At 39.9% G+C, this 24,942-nt stretch overlaps 1 protein-coding gene across 1 annotated transcript in view; it reads left to right on the plus strand.

Moving 5' to 3' along the window:
- INO80C (INO80 complex subunit C) overlaps positions 1–15,576 on the plus strand; it is a 30,191-nt gene extending 14,615 nt beyond the window's left edge. The window contains exons 2-5 of the mRNA XM_059466457.1: positions 5,615–5,725; positions 8,664–8,775; positions 10,450–10,517; positions 14,862–15,576. Coding sequence (XP_059322440.1) covers positions 5,615–5,725; positions 8,664–8,775; positions 10,450–10,517; positions 14,862–14,993 — 423 coding nt within the window. The 3' untranslated portion in view covers positions 14,994–15,576. The remainder of the gene's footprint in view (positions 1–5,614; positions 5,726–8,663; positions 8,776–10,449; positions 10,518–14,861) is intronic.
- The last annotated feature ends 9,366 nt before the right edge of the window (positions 15,577–24,942 follow it).

Consider the following 24,942-nt stretch of genomic DNA (forward strand, 5'->3'; position numbering starts at 1 on the left):
ACTATTGAAGCTGAGTTAAAGAAACATTGTAGTAGTATTGTGATTATGAAAATCAGCTGCCAAAAGAAGGTGAAGGTAATTGAAACTATTGAATTTCACATAGAAATGTTGAAGACAAGTGGGCTCCTCAGTAAACTGGGTGCTTGGGGCCAGATCCCTCTAATTACTTCATTTTCAATGGTGACATGCAACACTCTCATCATCACTATGAGACAAAGCCAGCATTTCAGAAATACTGAATGCAGAAAAAAAACCCAAACCAAAATCCAACCTGTGCAATCACCTTCATCTACAATTCCTGTACTCAGTATATTGTCAAAGCTAACAAATTAATGATTTGCAGAAAACAGAAAGAATCAATGTTTTCAGTATTGTTTTTGCATCCTTAAATTAGTAACTTCCTTTCCAGTTCTCATAGAATTTAGTTATGCATTTGTTTTGATTTACCAACACATTGTTCAGTTACCTTCTGGTTTTAAATGTTTTTTAGCATGTAAAACTGTTAACACCTAGTGAAACTGGCCACTGGTAGTCATAGTATACCTTCAGTGATGTACAAATCCGGGTTTTTTTTCTAAGCCATGACATGTGTGGTATGCAGCAACAGGATGCCAGAAATGCATGTATTTACATCTTGACTTTATGTTTCATATTTTCATGGGGTTTTTAATACATAGTAAAATCCTATTAGTCTAAAGTAATAAAAAAAATGTTACAGAATATAATCTGGAAGTAAATAGGTAAGAAATTTTACTTCAGTATACATCAGCTATTCTGATATATACTGATGTTTTGCAATTTTAATCCTTGCTGGGGGAATTAAAAACAAAAAAAGAAATTATGTGTGAAACAAGGACTTTCATAATAAGGTAATTTCAGCTGGTATTTAGTATCATTGCAGACACCCATCCCAAACCCCACAATGCTGATTCCACCTAGAAATAGCCAAAACAAAGAAATCAGCTTCCATGGTCTACAAGCTTTGCTTTTCCTCTCTAAATAAAACCAGACAGATGGCTCAGTCTTTGGAAATCATGTGAAAACATCTGCGGTAGGGAATTTGGACCAAAATATATACAAAACATTAATAGATCTACCAAAGCCTAATACTGAAAGTAGTGTGTGAATAGGCAGCCTCCCAGTGTGTTTCCTCCCAGTACAGACAGTGTATACAGCAGGGTCCAAGCTAGGCTCATTCCTGGGGTTTGGCTTCACTCTAAAGAAACCAGTGGAAAGGTAGCAAAGCTTAGCTCAGGTCTCTTCCCCAGACTTGGCTGCTCGTAAAACAAACTTATTGGGACTCCCAAATGTTTGCTGCAGCTTTTCAGTCTCTCTCAAATTTTTGCTACCAAGTCCTCTGCCATCTTCTTCCCTTGGGTGACTGTCACCCAGTCTTGGGACATAACAGGGAGGGCATTGTCCCACCCAGCAGGGATGGTCCTGTGAAAAGAACTGCAAACTAGAAGCTCATCCTCTCACGATTTCTCTCATCTATCCCAAGAGGGATAGAGGTTGCCAACTTGTCATACTGTGGTTGTAGTTAAAATTCAGCTGCAGCACATAAACACAACTTTACAGAGGGAATAAAATTGCACAAGTGCTCCTGTAAGAAGTATTTGACCTGGTGCTTATGACTTTTAATACATGCCATTCCAGTCAAGGTTGTTCAATGCCTGGGGATACTGGGAGGAGGAGGATGAGAAGAACAGAGGAGGATAACATGAGAAGTGGCAACATGGACTTCAGTGGGGATTAATAGCCACAGAAGGAGGTGCTGGGAGAGGATGAGTTACTGATAGTTACTGATGACTTAGCTGCAGTCTTTACTGCAGTGGTTTTATCCTTATTTGAGGTAAAACTAGCATAAGCATGTTCAGCTGTACCGATGTCACATTTTCATTTTTCCATGCAGGTGTAGCCTGTAAATGTAAAGCCACCCCAGAATCTTTGTTGCTATGATCTTCAACAGACTATGGAGAAAAACATACTGCTTAGTGACTAATGTAGCACAAATTCCCTGTAGCCCTAGTTACATAAACTACCATTTAAAAGACACAATTTAGTTATAAAGTGCACGGTAAAAGCTGCTGTCTCCTTGAAGTGTATATTGAATTTCCCATAAAGATTGTTTACAAGCTTTTGAGCATTTCAGCCCATGGCTTCACCTTTTCAGCCCCACAGCAAAGCATTTGAGATTATCCCAGGAGTCTGGGGGTGAGGGAGTTAGCTGAGAGTGGCTCTGTAGGGAAAATGTGCTGTGGACTGGGCAGGAAGGGGAAGCTGCCCCACACGTGACTGGGGGTTACAGCACACATTGAGCAGAGCGTGTTCCCTGGTGACAGACACTTCCTCACTGTGCTCACGCCACCACCGTCACTCCGCAGGACTACAAAGGGCATTTGAATTCTTCCTGTTTGTTTGTCCCAGCACATGACAGTGAAGGATGAACTGTCTTCCAGTCTAAACGACCAAGAGAACAAGCACATTTGGGAGAGATTTGTTCAACTGATATTAAAAGTTAAATATTACCTTTACTGTGCAGTAATTGTTCACTGAGGAATCTCTTTTCAGGCTGTAAATAACAGTTTGTGTAATCACTGTATTTTTCACTTTCAGGAAATATGTGTTTTGCAGAACAAAGGTAGATCCATATCCCCTGCCATTAAAAAACTTTCACAAAACAAACCTGAAAAATTACATTAAGTTTCCTGTGCTTTAATTCCTAATGTTTAAAACATAGGCCAGCGAGATTTGTAGATTTTATTGGCACTTGCAGTTTGTGGCTATAAAGCTGCAAAGGATATCAGCTGAGACTTCTGCAGGCTGCATGGGAAGAGCTTTTCAAAGCTCTGTACTGCCAGAGTTCATGCCTCTGTGCAATAGCACATTATTCGGGAAGCAGTGCTTCTGCTCAACTCTTTAATGTTTTTCCAGAAAGAGAAGCACATTAGCTGAGCATCTCTCTGCCATGGTCCCGTTGCTAAAAATCAGAGTTTTCATACAAGCAGTGCTGAGTGAGGGAACTGGCATGCCTCTGCACTATGTTTTTATCTCAGTTCCCAGCATTTAACTGGAATCATAATCCTCAGTCTTATTTGCTTTCCAGTCTGTCACAGGGCTCTGAAATCATGGTATCAGCTGCATGCCTCAGTGATATGAAAACTGCTTTACAGCCCTGCACCCTTTGCCTTGGACAGGAAACTGTCCATGACAGATCCAGAGGCAACTGCTGGCATTGTGTCTCACTGGCACTGGAGGATGACTTGGGTGATCCCATGAACCTGATGCCTTGATGGGCAGCAAACCCAAAGAGCAGCAGTTGCTGCTCTAGATCGTGCTGCCTCTGCCACCATGCAAGGGATACTGGCACCAACAAAATCAACATCTGTCCTGAATGAGAACTAGCCTGACTCTTAGCAGCTCTTAACACCTGAAATCCCTTAGGAGCTGGTATAGAAAAGAAATTACATATAATATTTACATTCAGGAATTGTCCTGCCAGGAGCAATTCCTTACCTTCCTTCCCACTGCACCAGCAAGATTAGCACTGAATCCACACAGAAGAAACCACTGAAGACAGTGAGGGTAGTATGTAAGTATATCCAGCTGCAGAAATTACAGACTATATGTATAAGGAAGTTTCTTCCCCTTTACTATTTAACTATTTTTATGTGCTGAGTCTCAAAGTACTAGTTACTATTTTGAGTTATTGTTCAAATACTACTCAAAGCCTGTTTCAGAGAAATCAGAATACTTATGACAAGATCACTGAAGGGGCAAAAGCGATAAAGTAATTATCTGTAGAACTGGGTTTAAAACCAACCAGATGGTACCAAAGAAAAGGCAAGAATGCTTTGAAGAATAAATCTGAGTGCTGATTCTTCTACTTAAGAGAATTTACACTGATAATGAGCAGTATCAGAGATAATGAATTCATGAAAAATAATCTTGTATTTCAAGTTTTGTCTTTCTCAAGGCTGACTAATGTTTGCTGCTGAAATCTGAAGTGCTGGAAGCATGCATGTACAAGAATATACTTTGAAACCTAGGAACTCAGTGTATAAAGCCATTTACTCAGGATTGATGAAGATATTTTCTCTGCTCACTGCCACATAATGTACATGTTTCTAAACATCCATCTGCATTTGTTCTGTTTCTCTGACAGTCACTGCCTTTTAATGTTTTCTGTCCTCAATGGAAGAATCAAGTTTAAGCTACAGGCTTCAGTGTTGCTTCTGCTGATGTTATTATTGCCTTATCTCCTGTAACATGAACTTACAAAGGACTGTCTTGTTTTGAAAACAGATTATTTCTATTCATATTTTTATTTTAGTAAGGCACTAGAAACATTGCTTTTTTTACTTTATACTTCCAATATTCAAGACCTCTCTTTGCTATGTTGAAAACAGGCACTGTAGAATGACTGGAGTATTTCCCCTAAGAAGAGTTCAACTTGCCTAGTCCCTAATCCTATAATTACTTTCACATGTATTAAGAGTAAAAACACTTCCCCTGTAGTCACATGGAGAAAGATATGCTGAATCATGGCCTTTGCTCTATAGCCCAGTTTGTAGAGGTACTCCCAATAAGCCACAAATAATAGCAGTCTTTTTTTTTTCCATATTTAAATGAGTATTGTATCAACACAAAAGGTTTTTACAGGAAAACACTTTTCCCACTGTTATCTCTCTAAACATAACATGAAAAAACATTTTAACCATCCTTGCAGTAAATACTGACTTAGCTTTTAGCCAATCTTTTACTCCAAGTTAAAAAAAAATCAAGGTATGGATTCCTATTGACTAAACTACCAAACTCAGTGGCAAAATTTGCACTGACTTTGGGGTAGATAAGGATTTCAAATAAATATTTATGTGTGTAGCATGGGCTAGTTCTGGTAATGTGGAGCCTTATAGGTCACTAACAGATTTTTAAAAACCCATAAACTCAGCCGTGCAGAATTATCAGAAATTGCTTAGACTGCCACACAACTTTTTTAGCTTTCCAGTCACACTCATCTTTTCTGACTGCTCTTCCTGCTAAATAAATAAACAAACCATAAAGAAAACCTAGAAAATACTAACTAGCACCCATGTAGATTTTGTGAAGCTTGCATATAAAAATAATATATAATAAAATACTTTTTCTCAGTCCTCATTCAAGCACAGCTGGCACCAAGGATGAAGAATAAAATGATTAATCCATTTTTCTTTAGAAAGTTGATGAAAAACCTTTTCATAAATTTTATATATTCCTGTTAATACTTTATACAGAACATTCTAAAAGAGTGTACAGTTCTGCTGTTTTGGGTTGCACATACTGTCTTGCAATTTATCAAGTGAGATGAGGTGGCTTTTATTAATACTGCAGTAAACCCCATGCAGTTTTTACTCAGTGGGCTTTGGCCACTCTATTCCTGTCCTCCCTTTTGTGTGTCAGTTGTAAATTGATTGAGAAATACTCTGTTTCATGCTTCCCCACTCTTGGCATACAAGATCTTTAGATGCAAAAGAGATAGGAGAGCAAAAAGGCAACAGGTAGTACAGCAGATGCCTACATCTCCAGATAAACTTGCTCAGAGTAACAAGCACTAAGACTGTATTTTTTTCTGCAGAGTGCAGGTGGAGAGGCTGTGAGTGAAAATAAGCTTCTGAACACAGACTCCAGCACAGGATCAGTGGAAACTACTGCCAAGCCGTTACCATTCAAAGACCCAAACTTTGTCGTAAGTATATTATTTGAACAATTTGAAATTTCAAACTTTTCTCATAAAAGACTTACTAGGATTCTATTTAACCATGTTCCTAGTGTAAATATTAAGAAAATAAGCTTGGTAGCCAAATAAAAGGTTGACAGTTTTTAAGAAATTCACCTCAATCCATGTAACACCACAGTCTAAAGTGCACACTGTATTATAGCATGAGAATGGCATTGGTCCAGAGGCAGAACTGTTCTAATAAATTCTGGAACGGGGTGAGGAAACCTGTTATGTATAGGTAAGTGTGGAAGTTTTATGATATGGTATCTCACAAACTACCACAGCTGGAGAGGAATAATTAATACTATGAATGTATGAATCCTATGTTCCAGTTCCAACTCAAGGCAGGCTGCAAAGCAGTTGAGCTAGAAATTAGCCAGAGAGTCATTAGCAAATGGCATTTTGCTCTTCTTCTGGTCCCTGAAACTCTTAACACATTTGTGGTGTCTTCTTCTAGTCATGGCTAGATTTAGAAGCAAAATGCTCTGTGCCCCCTAGAAGTCTGGCCTGCCAGCATTCAGTCATGTAAACACTGACAGCTGATGAAATGCAGGCTCCAAACACTCTGAGGGTTAAACTGGGAGAGAAGGTGAAGAAGATTAAATTAGTAATGCTGGGTTTGGTTTTGATATCTTTTTATCTTGCTGTGCCAAGGCCAACTCATTGGCACACTGTACAAATGCTTTCTAGACAAGCAAACCTCTCAGACTGCTGGTCCTAAGCCAGTACTTAGAAAGTAGGATTTTATCCCAGATTTCACTCTGCATGAACAAGATACAATATCCCCCAGCACATAACGAGTAATCGGGCAACGCACAGCTCACTAAGCACAGGTTTGGCAGGGGCTATGAAATTAATCTCTGACATGTGAGTTGCTCTACATCTGCTTTGCAGACAACTTCAGTCATGAGAGGGGCATTCAAACGACCCTATACTTTGCTCACTAATCCTCCAGCAAGCACCAGCATCTTTGAGAAACGGGGCTTACTGCAAAAGCTCCTTTTGTGCCCAGAGGCATCCCATGTAGCTTCCACATAGGATTTAAATATCTGTGAAGCCCTGAGCTGATCCTTCAGTTCTTAGAGGGATGTCACCATTTCCAAAGAGGCAATACTAATGTCTGCATGCTTGAAATGATAATGAATGTACAGGGTCTTTGGCAGCCCCTGCAGAAATAATAGGCAGTTATAATAAAAACCATGAAATTGTCCCCTCCAATACAGTAACTAATTTGAGAAGAAATGCATTGCATGTTAATCAGCATTTCATTGGTATGACCTGGCAGTAACAATTTGGATGGATTTTTGCATCTTTCCATCCTAATTTGCCCTTAAAGGAAGAAAATAAATCAAATAGTGTCTCTCTCTCATATGTATGCCCAAGTTTGAACCATTAGCTCGCTGCAGAGGACAGACTTAAGAGAAGAGAAGGAGGAAGAAATTACCTTTTCCTAAACTTTCCGATTGGAATTTACATCCATTGGCAAAGGGTGAGGGGAAAAAGACTTTCTGACACTTGTGTAGAGCAATAGCTGCTGTAAAGCAGTAGCTCCACCTGTCCTACCTCCAGCTTTCTCTGAACTTCGTTTGGTTCATATGTGCTTGGCAGTTGTTGCCTTTTCATTGTAGGTGTGTGAGGTGATGCTCAGCCCCATTTTTAGGAGGCATAAGTTCATATAAAAATAGTTGGTTTTGAGAGTACCAAAATAATACAAACAAAAAAATAAACAAAAAAATAATTTTGCAGTGATTTGGGGGAAAATTCATGCATTGAATTTGAATCAGTGGTGTGGAAGTACATGTAGTTTCATCTCATGCTGTATCAGTCTCTATTATGCAGTGATCTTTAGATGACTAAGGTGTTACCCTAAGAGCAAATATTTGCTTCTGTCTTTTAAATCAGATATCCATCACTAAAACCCAGTATATCATCAGCTTGTGAGCATCTTTTCTGAATATATCTTATGCCTACAAAACAAAAAGCTTTCTCATTGAGTCCTTCCTCCTGTCATCCTCATCAATTTAAGTGGTTAATTTATAAACATTCAAAGCAAAAGTGTGTTTACGGAACTTCGCTGAGTTTCAATGAGACTCATGGGGCAAGTAGTAATTTTTAACAGAAATAGCAACTTCTCAATTGTAAGAACATTTTCTGAAGTTAAGCTGTAAATCTGTGTCCTTTGATCATTTAGAAGTAGTACAGTATGTTGTGCAGCTTCTGTCTCTGGAGGGACATAAATAAATTACTCTGTAGCAATCGCATTTGATAACTGCAGCTGCCATTATAGTACCTGTGGCAAGCCTTCCATTAGTGTTCCTTTCAAAATGCAAAATTGTCTTGGCAGCCAACATTTTGTTTATTATTCTTTTGCTATTATTCTGTCTTCTAGCCTTTGAAAGAAAAATAAAATTTCCAGAAAGTTTCTCAGTATTCATTACATTTTGAAAGATCAGTTGTGTTTTCTGCAGTCATGGATAATTTGTAAAAGAGCTGCACCTGTAATATGCCATAAAAAGGAGAGAGAAAATGTAGCTGTATAATCACAATTTTAGAAACAACTTCATAGTAATAACTTCTAATACGATAGGAAGTACATACAGAATCCTGTAATCTCAGGCTAAGCCAAACCACATTGATTTTCTATTTCCATGTAAAAAACAGATTTTAATTTCCTTCAGTTAATGGGAAACATAGAAGCTTTGACACAGTCCAAAAAGCTTTGCTTTTGCTTGCAACCAAGATTAGAGTGTACAGTATAGTAGTATGCTGATGAAATAAGTGAGAATAACAAAATGGTTCACGACAAGATGAGACATATCAAAAAGACTATGAAATAGAAGTGTCATGCTCTGAAAGAGTATTCTTTATTTATTTTTTTCTCTAAACACCATATTTTTAATTCTAGCACTCCGGCATTGGTGGAGCAGCAGCTGGCAAGAAGAACAGAACATGGAAGAACCTAAAACAAATTCTTGCTTCTGAAAGGGCATTGCCATGGCAACTAAATGATCCTAGCTGTAAGCTGCTTAGACGCTTTGCATGTATTTATAAATAATAGAATCCACACAAATAACTTTCTTTAAAACTAACCTAAATTATTTCATCAGTGCATGCAGTATCCTGCTTGGACAGGGTCCAGTGGTACATTTAAGATTTCTCCAATTGCACTCATCAGCCCTAAGTGGAAAGTAGGGGGAAGCAAATAATTTGGAGTATCGCAGCAAAGTTCAAATACATCTGAGGGGAGAGTTTAATAAGGAAAAAATATTTATCCAAACCAAGTCAGAAACTCTTATTCCCAAGAGATTTTTGTCACCTTTTCACTCATTAGGCACCCTTCCTTCCAAAAGTCCAGAGGTCTTTTGGTGGGTGGCTGCTACTTGATTAGCTATATTTGAGTACTTTTCAAATAGTTTCTGCTAAGCCACATACCTGCAGTAGCTTAGACCTCAGCCCAAGCTTCCTATCTAGCTCCTTATCCTAGATTCTTGGGAGATTTAAATCCTACATCCTCTCTTTAGTGCATCACAGCTGAAACTACATTATTAGCAGTGCTGATTAGCAGTCCTAGCTGGTTACATCCACAGAGATACAGTGGTCTTAATCTAGATACTCTTCAAGTCTGCTTGTAAAGCAGGATACTATTGAATGTAGCTACCAGCAGAATGCAATCCTCAGATTTTATTTGGGCAAGTAGAGGCATTTCAAAACTGCATTCACTTTTTGTCAGACTTGGTGCTTTATCCAAAAATAGCTTGCTGTTTTTGAAGTGTTTTAGACACAACTGTTACAGAAAAATGCAGACTACTGTGCGTTCCTGGCCATTGTAACTGACAATCTGCTGATGTTGCTATTTCTACTGTGCTCTGTTTGCAACCAGAAATTTGCAGTATTTTTTATAAGAAGGAGGGAAAAGAAATTCAGTTTCCTATTTAAAACCAGTTGTCTGTGGCATTAGGGTCTTTTGAATTATGAGATGATGGTTTAAAAATTTGATATGGATGGAGTGTTTGAATTGAACATAGCATCTGAATGAATTGCAAGGGGGATCAGGAAAGAGGAAAGAAATAATTCAGGTACAAGATATTTTGTAAACATCCAAAATTGAGGATTTAACTACTTAAGCATACCAACTGTATCTTAAAAATGTTTATGAATGATAATTGCTATCTAAAGGGCACCAAAGAACAGCAATTTCCAACCCTCAGTTTAAACATTCAGACAATTTTCTAGGTCATTGACTGGGCTTAAAGTGGTACATGCTTAAAGATTTAACTGATTTAAAAGATTACTTTGCTTTTCTGGATTATAGTATTTCAGAGCTGCAATCTTGAGCAATGTTTCACGGTCTTAACATACAGTATGCATTTGATAATAGTTATTCTTTGCACGTGACTGACTGCAAGGGAATTCATTAAGACTTGGAAGAAATGGACACATTTCAAAGGTCTGGCATTTTCCTTCTGGGGAGGGCAGTTCTGCTTGCTGAACTCTATTAATAGATGAGCAGGATCAGGCTGTGGTTTACGTGCTAACAGGGTAAATGTTTTAGAGGTGATTCTGCTTCATATTTCTTTGCTAGTTAATAGAGAGCTCAAGCAGTAGGTTTATGTTATAGAATATATATATATGTGTGTGTGCGTGTGTGTGTGTGTGTGAGACACTGAGTTTATGCCTTTGTTTCTCTCTAGATTTTAATATTGATGCTCCTCCTTCTTTTAAACCTGCTAAGAAATACTCAGACATCTCAGGACTTCCGGTAAGTATTTTTTTCCTCTCAAAAATGACATCTCACCTTCCACAATGAAATAGTGCTGGTGCCTTGTTTTGTAAAAGATGTATATGCTGAAATTCCTATTCAGAATTGGGCTTAATAATTATCCAGTGATTTATGACCAAACCCCAAATACTTGTCACTACATCACAAAATCCTTAGGTTGGTAATAGATGTCAGGACAGACTAAATACCTTGTCCTGCCAAGTAACTCCTGTGACACCTCTTTCTCACCTGCAGAATCTACAGGTGCCCATGATTTCTAATTCTTAAGATAGCTGCAGGGAAAGCTGGTAGTCCAGAGTCTCCATTACTGTTGACTTTGCCAAGGTGTACCCACACTGACTGAAACTATCCATGCTGTTTGCCTGGTGTGGATTTATTTCATTGTATCTTGTAGAGGAAATTTTAAAAAGATGGCTCAACAATTTTCAATAATGTGATTAGGCAAAATTTTGTAGTTTGTCCTCTTTTCCACCAGGTTAAAAAAAACCCCAGCCTTGTTATCATTGCTCTCAAACTTTGCCTCAAACAAATCAGCCTGAAACACACTTGGAATAAAGTGTTTAGAATTTCAGATACCCCTATGCTTCAGAGCTGGAAGTTGGAGTTTGGCAGGTGTATAGCCTGTGTGTCACAGATAGGCTCTTTTACATGTTTCTGTTAAAGAAAGAGGAGAAAGCAAAAAAACAAACAAACCACAATTGACTTAGATACAGTTTGCACATGCTCCAGAAAGTCTTGGTAGTTACAATTTGGTGCCTGAATTCCCCAAAGTTGCTGTTGACACAAAACAGGAGTAAAGTCATTGAATTCTGCCCAACAAAAATTTTCTATCTCCTATTGAAACTGTTCCTGTGTTACATGAATAATTTTACTTACAACAAAACAGGTATTAGTAACAGCATATCTTTTCACTTTTCACCTTTAAATTCCAGTGATTTATTTTGCAGAAGTCTGTGCATTTCTTACAATTGAAATGAATGGGAATGTTGTATTTTGGAAAAAAAATGCTTAAGTAGTGGTTACATTAAATAGATACACTAATGAAAACCTTGTAATATCAAAGAGCCTTGCACAGAATTTCTGTGTCACTTCCCTCAGTTCAAACTGCTTCTCACCCATAGGGCACTAGCACACCTTCACAGGCTTAATATCACTTCCTGGAGATGTCCTTAGAGGTACATATTTGTTATGCAGGTTAGCATACCACCTTGCATTCTGTGCACTGAATTAGGCAAAAAGTCCTCATTAGGACAGAAAGTGAGTGAGCACTTCACTAAGGGCTGCCTTATAGTGAATATTTAGTGTAAGGCATCAAACAATAGCTTTAGCTCCAACTGTAATCCTGCACATCCAAGCATTTGATCTTGATTTGGTAGCATATTTTTTCTTAGACTTTATTTTTAAGTAACACATTTAGATGAGGCACCTATGAGGTGGCATGTGTCCAGCCTGTGCCTCTGCATGTGGTTTGGAAAAGGAGTGGGTTGCTCAGATAAAGGCTGGTAGCCCTTGGTGTTCAAGAGCGAGTGGAAAAGCAACATCTCCCTCACAGATGAACTGGCAGACAGCAAATGGAAGAGAATGCTCACAAACCCAGGGAAGGTAATTCCCTCCAGCCAGACAGACTCCTGCCCCATCTCCAAGGAACCAGATAATGCTTTCCAGCACTAACCTTTGATGTATTTCAAAACTAATCAGTCGTTGCACCTATAGTGAGCTGATGGTGCAGGGTATAGATGGGAGTGGAGACCACATCCCTACCAGTTAAAGGTCAGTTAAACCTTAGGAAATTCTCTCAGTTCCTCAGCTTCTCTTTACCAGCACCTCTTTTCCATCAGTGTTGTAAGTACTGTAACTATCCTAGCTTAGTATAGATACTCTCTATACAAATCCATTCAGGGCTGCTTTTGTTTTCTTTTCTTCTCTTTCCACTTTTTCCCCCTTAATTTTCTGTCCTCTAATTGCATTGTGAGTCAAGTTTACTATTTTACCTGGCCTGCAAGGTTTCTCCAGACTATGATAAAATTACCTCATTTAAAAAACCTCTTTGTTATTAAAATAGCTGAGACAGTGTGCCCTTTAAATTGCTAGGCTAGAAGTGTTTCATAAGAAGCACTAAATATGCTTTCAAGATCATGTCCTAGTAGGAGCATATGTGGGACAATAGAATATTGTAGGAATGTAGTATTATAAAAATGCCCCTGTATTTTCTGTGTAAAATATAAAAGCATTTGTGTAAGAATATATTTTCTGTGGGAATGCTGGATTCCCCTTGTGGGGGGGAAAAGTATTCCTTAGCATTACCCATTTAGGGAAGAATTAAATTGTCTACTAGGTACAAAAAGAGAAGTATATTAAAACATTCTCAATCAGCATACTTGCTCTCAGATGCCACAATTAAATTCTACTGATCCCCTTCTCTTTCTGTGTGTAGCACAAATGGAATTAAATTTACCAATGGTCTCAGCAGAGCAGCCAATTTATATTTGTAAGGCAGCCTAGAATTCTAAAGCTATTATATACTGTATTGACACTGCAAAATAAACCTATTATTTTCAACTGGCAAAACGAATATTTAGATATTTTAACATTCAAAACTGAGTAATTTATTGTAAAGCAGATTATAAAAAAAACCAAACAAGAAACCCAAATCTTCAAATGTTACCATTTCTCTTCCTTTTCTGAAAATGGATCAGACCTGTTACTATAGAAACAGATTGAGATACCTAGTTTATTGTATTTTAAGAGCATTTCTCCATGGCCTTTGATTTAGTTTTTAAACATGACAGAGTTTTTTCTTTTCAAATTAATCTTAATTTAATATTCTAATCTCTAATTATTGCTGGAGTATTGATAAAGTTTGTTTTCAAGCTGAAGCCATGGCATGAATGGCTGGTTATGATACATGAGTGTCTGCAAACAGTACAGCCCAATACATAATACAGAAAAGTCAAGAGCTGCCATAATATTTTTAACCTAGATCAGTGCACAATACAAATTGCAGATATTGCTTGGTTACTCCATTACAGAACTGTGCACATTTGAAAAGCAGTCTAATTGCTTAGCTTTTTCTTACATGAGGCCAGGTGTAAAGAGTGAAATAAAAGTAAATTGTTAACTGCTGTATAAATTTGTACCTCCTAATGTTCTAACTTTGCCATTTGTTTGAAACTTAATTGATGGCTTGAACTGTTAGCTGACTACATTTAATTAACCTGGCAGCATTTCTTTGTAAAGAAAACAAAGCTACAAATAACACTAAATTTTCCAAGTCATATCAGACCAAATGATTGGCTGGATTGTTACCATGGTCAACAGGTGCTTTCCAACAAAAAAATGTAGAGAGCTCTGCACTATAACTGTATGGCATAGGGGACTATTCCAGCTCTTCCTGGCCTTTCCTGTTTTTAGTATCAATGCCTTGAGGGATCTCAACTGCCTTTGCCTTGCAGCCTGCCACCCTCTCGTGCTAAAGAAAGGCACAGAAGACATTTTGGAGCCTTGGCAAGCACTTGGTAATCCAATGCTGAAGGGGCAGGGATTGTCCTGGAGGCTGAGTGTGGAGAGGCAATGCCCTGATGCCTGCCTTCCCCCAGTGCAGCCTCCTGGCCTACCCCTGAGCTCAGCCAAGCTCCAGGTTTCTGTAGCAACAAGGAAGGGGAGAGGATAGAAGGAAACTGGCACCGCTCCCAGGCACCCAGGCTCCAAATATAGCAGAGGATAGGAGCGTAGCCCAGGGTGAGCTGGCCAGGCTGCTCTCCTGAAAGCAGGCATCTGGAGCAAACCACAATGCTGGGTTCAAATCTCTTATCAGTTCAGTCACAGAACCATAAGCTGAGACTCCCTAGCTTTAACGACCACTTTAAAGTAAATTAAAAGCTAAGTTGTATGCAGCAAGAGAAAGGCAGTCCAAAGCTATCAGAGCACCCATAATTCAGCCTCTTTGTGGGTAATTTATTGGCAACAGCCTGACTCTTTGGAGAGCTGCCTTGAGAGAGACTGCACAAGGCACAGAGTTGCTAGGGTGAGTTTAGAGAGTTGAGGAATTTTTTTTGCACTGTGTTTTATAGGAAGCTTACTTCAGCCCTCTGTTATGTTTAATGCATTTCTAATCTGATTTTATAGGGGGTCTGTTAACTTCTCATAAGTCCTCACATGAGAAGAAAGAAAAAAACACAGACTTGTGGCCACATGGTAGAACAGCAGAGCTGTTGTTAGGAAGAGAAACTCACTGCTTTGTGGTCTTGTAATTAAGATACTTATTTTGCTTTTATGATTAGAAATTTTATTTGAATCATATCTCTACCATTGTTTCTTTTTCAGGCAAATTACACAGACCCACAGAGCAAGCTGAGATTTAGTACTATCGAAGAATTTGCCTATATTCGGATGCTCCCTTCAGATGTGGTTACAGGATACCTGGCTCTAAGGAAAGCAACGAGTATTGTTTCCTGAACAGACTAAATATTCTTGTATATTGCTTGTGAACACTGCTCATTTGGTGGAAACTGACCGTGGGATTGAGATTTTTAAAACTACCCATGGATTTTTACATCTGAAAGTAGTTGATGATACAGGCATTTGAAGAACATATGGATTTAATTTGCACAAATGCTGATATTGTTAGTTTGCCAATTTGTTAGCAATTTAGTTTGGTGAACAGAATAGCTTAGACCGTAAGGATATGTATCTGTACTAAAATGTCTCATGTACTATAATTTATATTAATTTCTTTAAAGACAGGATTTCATCTCCACCCTGTATATTTTATGTACTACCTTGGCACAGAAGAAACTGTCATTTAATTTAAGGAAAAGGTAACAAGATATCCAAATGTCTAAACCTACCTTACCAGATGTGCTTGCCACTTGGCTATAAAGTTGTCCCATCTGTAAAATGAAGCTAAAATACCCAGCAAGTGCTGCTGTTGTGATGACTTTTCAGGGTTCTGTGGCACTGTGGAAATGAAGACACAAATGTTTGTATTTAATTAACTGCCAACATAAATAAAGTTGAACTCAAACTTGCTTGTAAAATACATTGCTTGTTTCACGTTCATCTGTGAACATGTGTAACAGGATTCAGTCAAATCACTGCGTAACTCTTAATCATGAGACTTTGCAGTTTTTGAATGCTTCATTTCACAGCCTAAATATTCTTCTACCTTTCCTAGTGATTACAGTATTTATATTAATTAGTATGAAGAAAGTACTAATTTCCCAGTGTTTAAAAAAAAAGGTAAGAAGCAGGAGTTCCACTCTCCATTGGCATTCTGACACTCAGAGGGCCTTCAACAGTGTTCTACATTAGAACACTGAACTTAGCACCATGAGACACCAAAAGAACACTTGAGAGCAAAAGAACATTGTCATACTTTAGAAGAAGGAGACTAAAAGAAAGTTTGGAGTCTTGCTGGGGGGATGGCTGACAGGTACATGCCAACACACCAGCATAAGAATGACCATGACCTCCTGAAACTAAGTCTAGGGGCAAAGGGGCAGAGGGTTTTCTGCCCATTCTTTCTTTCTGTCCTCTTTCTTATGACAAGTACTGTCCTCCCACTTCTGAGTCTTTGTCCCAGCCTTCAGTCTCAGCTGTTCCCAGCCCCCAGTTACACAGCCTTCACTCCCACACTCCATCAACAGTCCTGGAGTGGGGGCACTAGAACTGGCTGCTACACAAGTTCCCACTGGTTGTGGGAATGCTCTTTCCCCACGTGCAAAACTGCCCAGTGGAACACTGGTGCTATGGTCAGTGCTGGACTCCCCAGGTCCCAGGGGAGGTGAGGTGCTGGTCAGGACACAGCACACTCCACCATGGACATCAGGACCTTGTGCAAGGCACACTCTTCTCTTTGCCTGCACAAGCAGCACACAGTGGTGACCTTTCAGTGTCTAAGCTGTGTCTTGAACGCATTTTTCTATAGACATGATAATAGTTAAGATTTTTTTTTCTGGTTGAAAGAATAAATATGCAGAGTGTACTAATGCTAGTTTAATTTCAACTCCAAAACAGGAAAAACAATAACTTTCATTGTTTAATGAAAGTCTGTGGGACTCATTCTTCAGTTTTTGGGATCTAATATTGCCAAAACCAAATTCTAGAAGTCTTTGACATGTTTACAATAGATCCTTCAAAGCCTAGATATCTATAATGCTACAAGTGTATCACAGTACAAAAAAGAATAAGACAGGATATCTCTCTGCATGCCAACAAGCATCCAAGCCACATTCTCTTTGCATTGAGTTTTATAATGCATATTTTAAACTTACATTACATACCGAACATGTGTTCATATGATAAGCTTAACACTGATATGAAAAGGAAACACATAGAACTGCTGTAAGATCATTTTTGTTTTAAATAAGCAGACAGCAGCTCAGAAAATCGATTTCACAAGCTTGTTCTTTCCCACAAATATTTTTAACATTCTTTGGGAATGACTGTGTAGGAGCCCAGGCTCCTCCACTGTCAGAAGTGTTCCTTGCACTCCTGTACTCTATATTAAGATGTTGCTTCTCAGCTAATTTCTCCCATGCAGTGTTTATACATTCTGTTTTCAAAATCTGTGTCTTGCTGAATGAATCAGCATCAGAAAATCAAATACGTCTTACATTTGGCAAAAAACTTAGTGACTCTTCTCTCAGTGCTCTGTGTCCATATGATGGCTATGAGATTCCCTTTTCTTCCCTCCCATATTTCTTCCCTTGTTGGCTTTTTGTTCCTAGTCAGTAGTACCTCCCTTTTACTCGTTAGGTTTTGCAATGGTCAAGCCAAGAGTGATGAGTTAGCCACCAGCACCATTCAGCATTACATCAATCAACAACAGCTTACTATGTGGAACAATCAAACCAGGTTTCATTTAGCAGGAAGCTGAGGACACAACAGATCTCGTGGCCAACATGTGTAATGGCATTCAGTCCTGCTGGGTTCCTTTTGAATGCTGCCCTCATCAGTGCCTTCTATGAGAGAACTGAGCAGTACCTCCCTTGCTTTATTTAAGAGAAAATATGTACGAGTGAAAAGCTTATCTGTGCCACAGAGCAGTTTTAAAGTGTTTTATTGACAGTTTTAGAAGAAGTAAAAATGAGAGAAATACATTTATGTGTAAAAGTACTTACAGGATATTATCTAGATAATCATACATGAGTTGAATTAAAATTGAGAAGATGACAAAAGGGAAGCTTTTAAAAGAGAAACAGCAATGAATACCATTTGAGACTTGGGAGAATGTGTTTTGGCTAATAGCACTGCCATATCACTGAAGCAAAAGCCAGCAGTCAGGGTGAGGAGCAATCTGTTGGAGTACAACCATTACTGAGTGGGAAGTATCACCTGAGTGCATTACTTCACACAGACCGTGGATGGTTCAGCCTCACACACATCTGCATTGTGATGTTCCCTGTCATCCCCCTGTGAGGGCCTGCAGCACACCAGTTGCGAGGTGCCCACAGAAATCCCACTGCCATTAATGAGAGGTGAGCTTGTCCAGCACCTCTCAAGGTGCAGTCCAACTGGCAGAGCTTTAGCCTCAGTCTTTTTGGCATGTGGAAGATACGTTTTCCATGCCTCATTTACTTTATCCCAGAGCCAAGCTCCTGTTTTCCTGTGCAGCTTCCTGCCCAGCACACACCACTTGCCCAGTCAGCACCGGAGATGGGAGTTGTCTCCAGCCTGCCAGTGGGGTTTTCTGCTTTTGTTCAGGACTGCAGTAGCTTTGGGTGGATGTGCTTGCCCCCAGGGCCAAGACAAAGCAGGCAGCTGTTGCCCCAGGGCAGCAGAACCACCTGGTGTGGGCCCGGTGCTGAGCTGGGGCAGGGGCTGGGCCAGTGGGGCCAGGGACTGCAGAGCCAGCTGCTCCCAAGGGAAGGGATCTGCTGGGAGCTGTGACAGGAATGAAGCAATCACAGGCCACAGCTGCTGCTCTGTGCTCTTCAGAGGAAGGGAAAACAGGGTGCTGGAGCTCCGTGGCTCTTCCCTTGATTATTCACTGCTGTTTCAAACAGCAGGTGTGTGCCCATGGAAACTTCCTGTCCCAACACTTCCCTCTGCTGCATCTGAAGTAAGAATGACCTTGGCCTCACATCCTAGAAAGCTGCAAAATTCAATTGAGAGAGGCCTTGGGCCAGCTCATTTTGGACCCCCTCCATTTCACTGTCCTGTATTTCTTGGCTTTCTCCCATCATAGTGTTCTAGATCCCTATGGAATTGCTATATATGGGCTTCTATGGAGGACAGGAGGAGCAGTCACACTCAAGGAGATGTGCCTTAATCTCCTCTAGCAAAGGAAAATGAAAGTAAACAAAGGGGAGGGCCTTTTACTAATACAAAATATCAAACTGAAAATTAACCAGTGTAAGCTTAAAAAGGTTTTTCCAAGTCCACCCTGTTCAGAAAAAAAGCTTGAAAAGCAATTACAATCATTTTCCTGAAGGGCTAAGTAATCTTTAATAAATTCATGCAACAGTAATTTATTACTAGAAAACTAACCAATGGATTTTAAGGTCTCTTATAATCTCTTACAATGTGTGTGGCTTACATTCTCAAATAGCACATAGTTTTTCTTCCTGAACCACTTCAAGAAAGGAGAGTTTCACAGACTTGATGTCATGTTTCAGGAGGAAAACCCTGACTTAGTGCTCATTTAAACAAGAGTCAAGTGGTATCTGTATTGTTACTGAACATTCAGTCACACTATGGTGGTCATACCACTAATTTTACAAGTCAAGAAATTCCTTCATTACTCTCTTTTTATAGTAAGTGTTCCCCAATGAAAGACCAATTTGTCTGTTGGCGAGTGGATGGGTGGAACATAATAAAATAATACATCTTCAGGCAAGAAAAACATTTTAAGTCCATTTGGTGTCTGTAAGTATTGCTTGGCTGGTTTTTGTATTACCTGAGAAGCTTAACAAACCCAGTATTTTCAGGTGATTACACTACTGTAAATCACAGCCTACAGACAGCAATAGCACTAAGCTCTTGGGAGAGGTAATAACAACAACTAACAAACAATGTTTGAACTACTGTAGTAGTTTAGGGCTGCCTGTGTAATTGAACATGGTTTATGACTTATGAGGTCACTTGTACAGACCACTGCTGTCTCTTGACACTGTAGTCTAAAATCAATAATCTCTACACAAAAAGCATAGAACTAGTGGCCTAGACAGTAAGCTGGGGCTGGCTGTGGTTTCTGTTTACCAGTGTGTTCTCCTGTGGGCAAGAGCTCCCCATAGCTATTGCATGTTGACTGCTGTGGATACTTGACTGCAGCATTGCAGCCAGAATTGCAGCCCAGGAAACTGCATCTGCCTCATGGCCTGCCTGAAGCCTTCTCCAATGTCCCCAGTCTGGGATGCAAACACTGCCCATCTCTCAAGCGCAGAAATCATTTACAAGTCAGAGCCCACGTGAACAGTGTCACTTTTCTCAGCAAGTCTTGAATCCAAAACACAGTTTGGTAAAGGAGAAGACAGCTGCCTACCTGTGCATGGGAAGAAAGTGTTTCCTGCCTCATCATATTGAAATAAATGGGGTTTGTGTGCATTCAGTGCTGCTGTACAGAGCTGATAAATGTTCAGCAATAAACCCTTGTGAGCAGAGAGGCAGACCTGGTCTGCTTGGCTGATGCCTGGTGTGAGTTGGGCACTGAGCAAGCAAGGGTAATAGGGAGGTTTTGAATTTTTGCTGAAATCCCACTTATATCTCAATTCCCTTCTCCCAGGAGGAAGAAATGCCTTTAAAAGGACACCATAAATACACATACATTGCCTACATACTGTGTGTCTGGTCATTAGTTCCATGACTTATGGATAAAGACAATGCAAAGGGGACAGAATTAAGGATCTTTAAATAAATTGTCTGTGGGCCCAAATCTTGTTCTTGCAGCAGAGGCAGTGTGGGATCTGATAATACCCTTATTAAAGAAGAATCTCAGAAATTTCAGCAAGATTTGGACATAGACTAAGGTGGAAGAACTGGAAGTAGGACTGTAGAAGCAATTGCCCTGACAATATAAAGCTGTGTTGAAGAGAGATAATTTATAAAACACTCTGTGGTGTGATCAGTAATCCTCTGAAGTAATACATACAGCATTATGGTGGCCTTAATATTTGAAATAAAGAATATAAATAGGGCTTAAAGGCACACTTCAAACTGTGCCTTTCAAGAAGGTGTATATATGTCATAGCTGGTGATGTGAAGTCAATGGCTGACATCAGTCTCATGTGCACAAGTGGCAGCAGCTAATAGGCACAAACCTTATTCCCCTCCAAATAAAGTGGCCTGTGTTACTGAAACTGGTGGTAAAGCACAATCAACCAAACATTTCTGGCCTCTAACAACCAAGAATTAATTTGTTATGCTTCATCTCTTCTACCAGGCTGTACAAAATCAGAGAGCTAAGAAATAAATACCAGCAACTCCTTTCCCGTGTTATGTGAGCCCTTCCCATGAGCTATGCAAACTGAGAATTACCATCACCATTTTAGTGAGGTACAAGGTGTTCTGTGTCCATGGGTTTGGCCCATGCCTCCTGAACCCTTGGGAAACAGCACATTGAACCCCACAATATGAAACACAGCCCTGAAACACATGAAACAGCCTTCTCCACATGGGTATAATTTACCTAATAATGAATTGGAAGCCAAATTCTCTGTGAACCTTGAAATGTCCTTCTGAAGCATCACACTGGGACAGGGAGTACAAATGCCATTCTTCCCCTACATTTCCTGTACACAATGCCACTGGGACACACAGACTTCTCCAGAGCCTTTAGGCAGTAACTGTCACCCCAAGGTCTGTTTATATCCTTCATGAAAAGTAGGCATAAGCAACAGGGATGATTTCTGGCAGAAGCAGTGGAGTCCTGCTCTTCCACCTTTCACACACATGCCTTGCTCCCTGCACTTCACAGATTCTTGATTAATCCTTCCAACTCTACAAACCAGGATTGCACCCACTGCAAAACAGTTATACACAACCCTGGAAGTTCAGAAATGCCCCAGAGAATGGGAGAGCTTCTTTGAATCTGTTAGCTGAAAGAAAGAAGCTGAAAGATGAGAGGACCAGGCTGGGTGCAGGGAAGCATCCTCACCCCGGGTGGTGGGGTAAGGAGAACAGGAGCTGCAGCAGCATCCCTGCTGTACTTCTAACAAAGGCAGTAGCCTACAACAGTCTTTTTTGCAGATGCATTCTGGAAGAGCTGCCTCTGCTGCTGTGGGACAGACCTGGTGCTGAGCTGCTCAGTTCTGCTGAGGCTGACATGCCTCTGGGCATGCTCAAAGGCAGGAGCTTCAGCTAGCCTGGTAACACCAATTGATCCAGTCAGCAGCGCTGTGAGCATAGAGGAATGCAGATTTGGGCTGTCTGAACTCCTGCCCAGATTCTATTGGGGATCTGCAGCTCTATGAAGATTTGGGAATAAGTCTTACGAATTCACTGGATTTTGACTCAACACCTTTATCATCAGCCCACACAACACACACTTCTGGTTACCAGAAAGCAAATAGTGTTGCTCCCAGCACTGAATCTGAAGTGGTGAAACATGAGCATTAGAGAAACAAAGAAAATAAATGAGGTCAGACAAGGATCCTCTTATCATTCTCCCAGAACTTCTTTGCCTCTGAGGCCACGTCCCCACTACCTTCATGATCTGTGCTGCACTACCCTCTACCTCCAGCTTTTGCCAAGATAAGACATGGACAAGGTTAAAAATCCTGTCCTACAACATACATTTCTAAGGAGTTCTCAAAAGACAACCAGAATCCAGCAGTAAGAGGTGTCCTAAAAGAATTCCTTTGCATCTCTGTACCACTATAGGTGGCAAAGTTTTGGCAAGAGGAGGGCTGCAGGCATGGCAGATGTTGGAAGGGGTTCAGGAGTTGTTAGGACTCATAAGAATTATATATGCAGTTCCCTGAACCCCTACAAATGAATGTTTGAAGTAGCAGCTGGCTTTTTGGGTCATACAGAAAGAGAGGCTTTCTTTTGTCCTAAATAGCACATAGGAGTTTGATCAAGTACTAATTATATCTGAGGACATGAAGTAATAATCTCCAAGGCATAATTAGTAACAGCACCTTCCCTGGGAGATGTGATTCTCTCCATCTCTCACTTCCCCTCCCTGCTCCAACAAACCCAATAAGCAATCAACCAAAACCCTTCACAAACCACAACTCTGTGATGTTCATCTTAAGAATGACTGATTTCAAAAAAGGAAAGAGTTTATACAGAGTGCCTTGAATTCAACTGCAGATCTGCAGAAACTGCTTGCTGAAAAAAGAACCACTGGAATAAGAAAACTCCCAAGTGAAAAGCAAAGAAGAAAAGCTGAAACCACAAGGGGAAAGCTAATGGCCCATGTTGCCAAAAAAGACAGACTTCTACAGAGGATAAACAAAATGCCAGGGTGGGACAAAGCCAGAAGCTCCACCTGAAAATAAAAAATGGTTTGTCGTGGGGCCAGCCAGCTGTCCTAATGCAGGACAAGCATACTTCAGCAAGTGTAATTCTCCTGCAAGGCTTGCAGTTACCACTTGAGAAACTTAAACCTTCTTAAAGTAAATGAAGAAAAAGACACATGCACACACTCCAGGCTCACTAAAACCCTCCAGGCTTCACTCAAGATGGCACATGGACACTTATTCTGTTCTTTTAGTGTTCCTGTACTTATTCTATTATTTTCCTGCCAACTTGTCTAGATAGGGATATTTGTCACATTGTAACTATATCTACAAACCCGAGTGTAAATGTATGTACAAATCCTGAGTGTAAATATATACATTGTAAAGACTTTGCCAGGAACTTAATAGTGCATGAGCACTTCAGGCTTATTTGATCTGCTGAAACTATTTCTCATCTAGACCAGCCCACATCCGGAGCCATGCACGCACCAACCTCCAGCCTTGGCCTCAGGCTCCTGTAGGAGGCAGTTCTGGGGGTGGCACAGTGATCATAGTCACAAGAGTGACAGGGTTTACTGGAAGATTCATTTTTCTTTGCTCCAAGTTCATTCACATCTCCATACAGAACCCCCCCCCCCCCCCCCCAACAAAATGACATTTTTAATGGTACGTGTGATATAAAACAACATGACTGGAAAAAACATCTGCATGACACAGGGCTGCACCTTATAAATAATTTATTGTAGTTAAGCAAAAGCTAGGGGATAAACTTTGATTTTGTTTGCTAAAATATAATACCTGAAGTTGCTAATAAGTCACTAAGAGCTATACAAGAGACTGCCTATTACAAGAAATGTTGCTAGGACCAGGACACTCAAGCAGTTTCTGGCCATCTCATTAATCTGCTGAAAGGTGAAACGGGTCTAATGTTCTTGAAGTTTTGTGGGGTTTTGAGAAATCCAGACATGTATTTTAATATTTGGAAAATCCTGAGATCAGCAAGACTATCATCTGCAGGATTTAACCACAACTTGGACCTACCTCTTAGCAAGACTAGAAGTCTTAAAACTGCTATTGAAAAAACACCACCAACAAAATCCCCCACCAAATAACCCCAACCAAGCAAACTAAAAGACACAAAACAAAACACAATCTTTCTTTTAAAAATGTACACATAATAATGGGATTTGTGTGTAAAACATTTATCTTTAAATGACAGAGTAGAATATCATAATTTATGCTCTCTTCATAACCAAGCTAACTGCATGTGTCACAGTGATTTAAGTAACTTTCAGCTTTTCGCCCACTTGCCTGCAATGTGTGAGAGAGGGAAGAACATCCGAAAGGCTTTGCAAGACTCATAGGCTCACAAAGCTCTCCTCCTGCCTTCTAGATGCTCCTGTCACCCAGCTACCATCACATCTACCTCTCATGGTGGGATACTTTTTAAACATGAGTTATGTGGTTCAACAAAGAGGTGCTGCATGTACACACCAGTACCTGATGGTTTTTGCTGTCGGGCACAGTCTTCAAAGTTTAGCATTTCCTCTCTTGTTACTTGTCCTTCTACATTTGAAATTCAGGAAAAATGGGAAAGCAGGCCCAACTCTTCACAATATTTGAGATTTTTAATTGAGTGGGACATTGAAACAGCTCCAACACTGTCAGCAGGACTTCCAACTAAAAACATAATAACACAATGACTTCCCCTTCGACATAAGAATCAATCATGTCAAGCACTCAGATTTACACATCCCTTCATATGTACTAATCTACACCACCATAACTGCTTTACACATTTCTAGTATTTACTTTGGCCTCCTACATCCTCTGTTAATCAAGTCTTATTTTTTCCATGACACAGGCAGCTGTCTTGAACTTTTCTAGAAGCTTATTACGACACACTCTCCTTTGGAAATCAAACAGAGGATGCACAGCTAATGCAATAGCTACAGTAGAGTCACTGCTCATTAAAAAGTGCAAATAGGTGGATTGTGCTG

Source organism: Ammospiza nelsoni, chromosome 1, assembly GCF_027579445.1.
Source record: "Ammospiza nelsoni isolate bAmmNel1 chromosome 1, bAmmNel1.pri, whole genome shotgun sequence".
NCBI classification, from domain to species: domain Eukaryota; kingdom Metazoa; phylum Chordata; class Aves; order Passeriformes; family Passerellidae; genus Ammospiza; species Ammospiza nelsoni.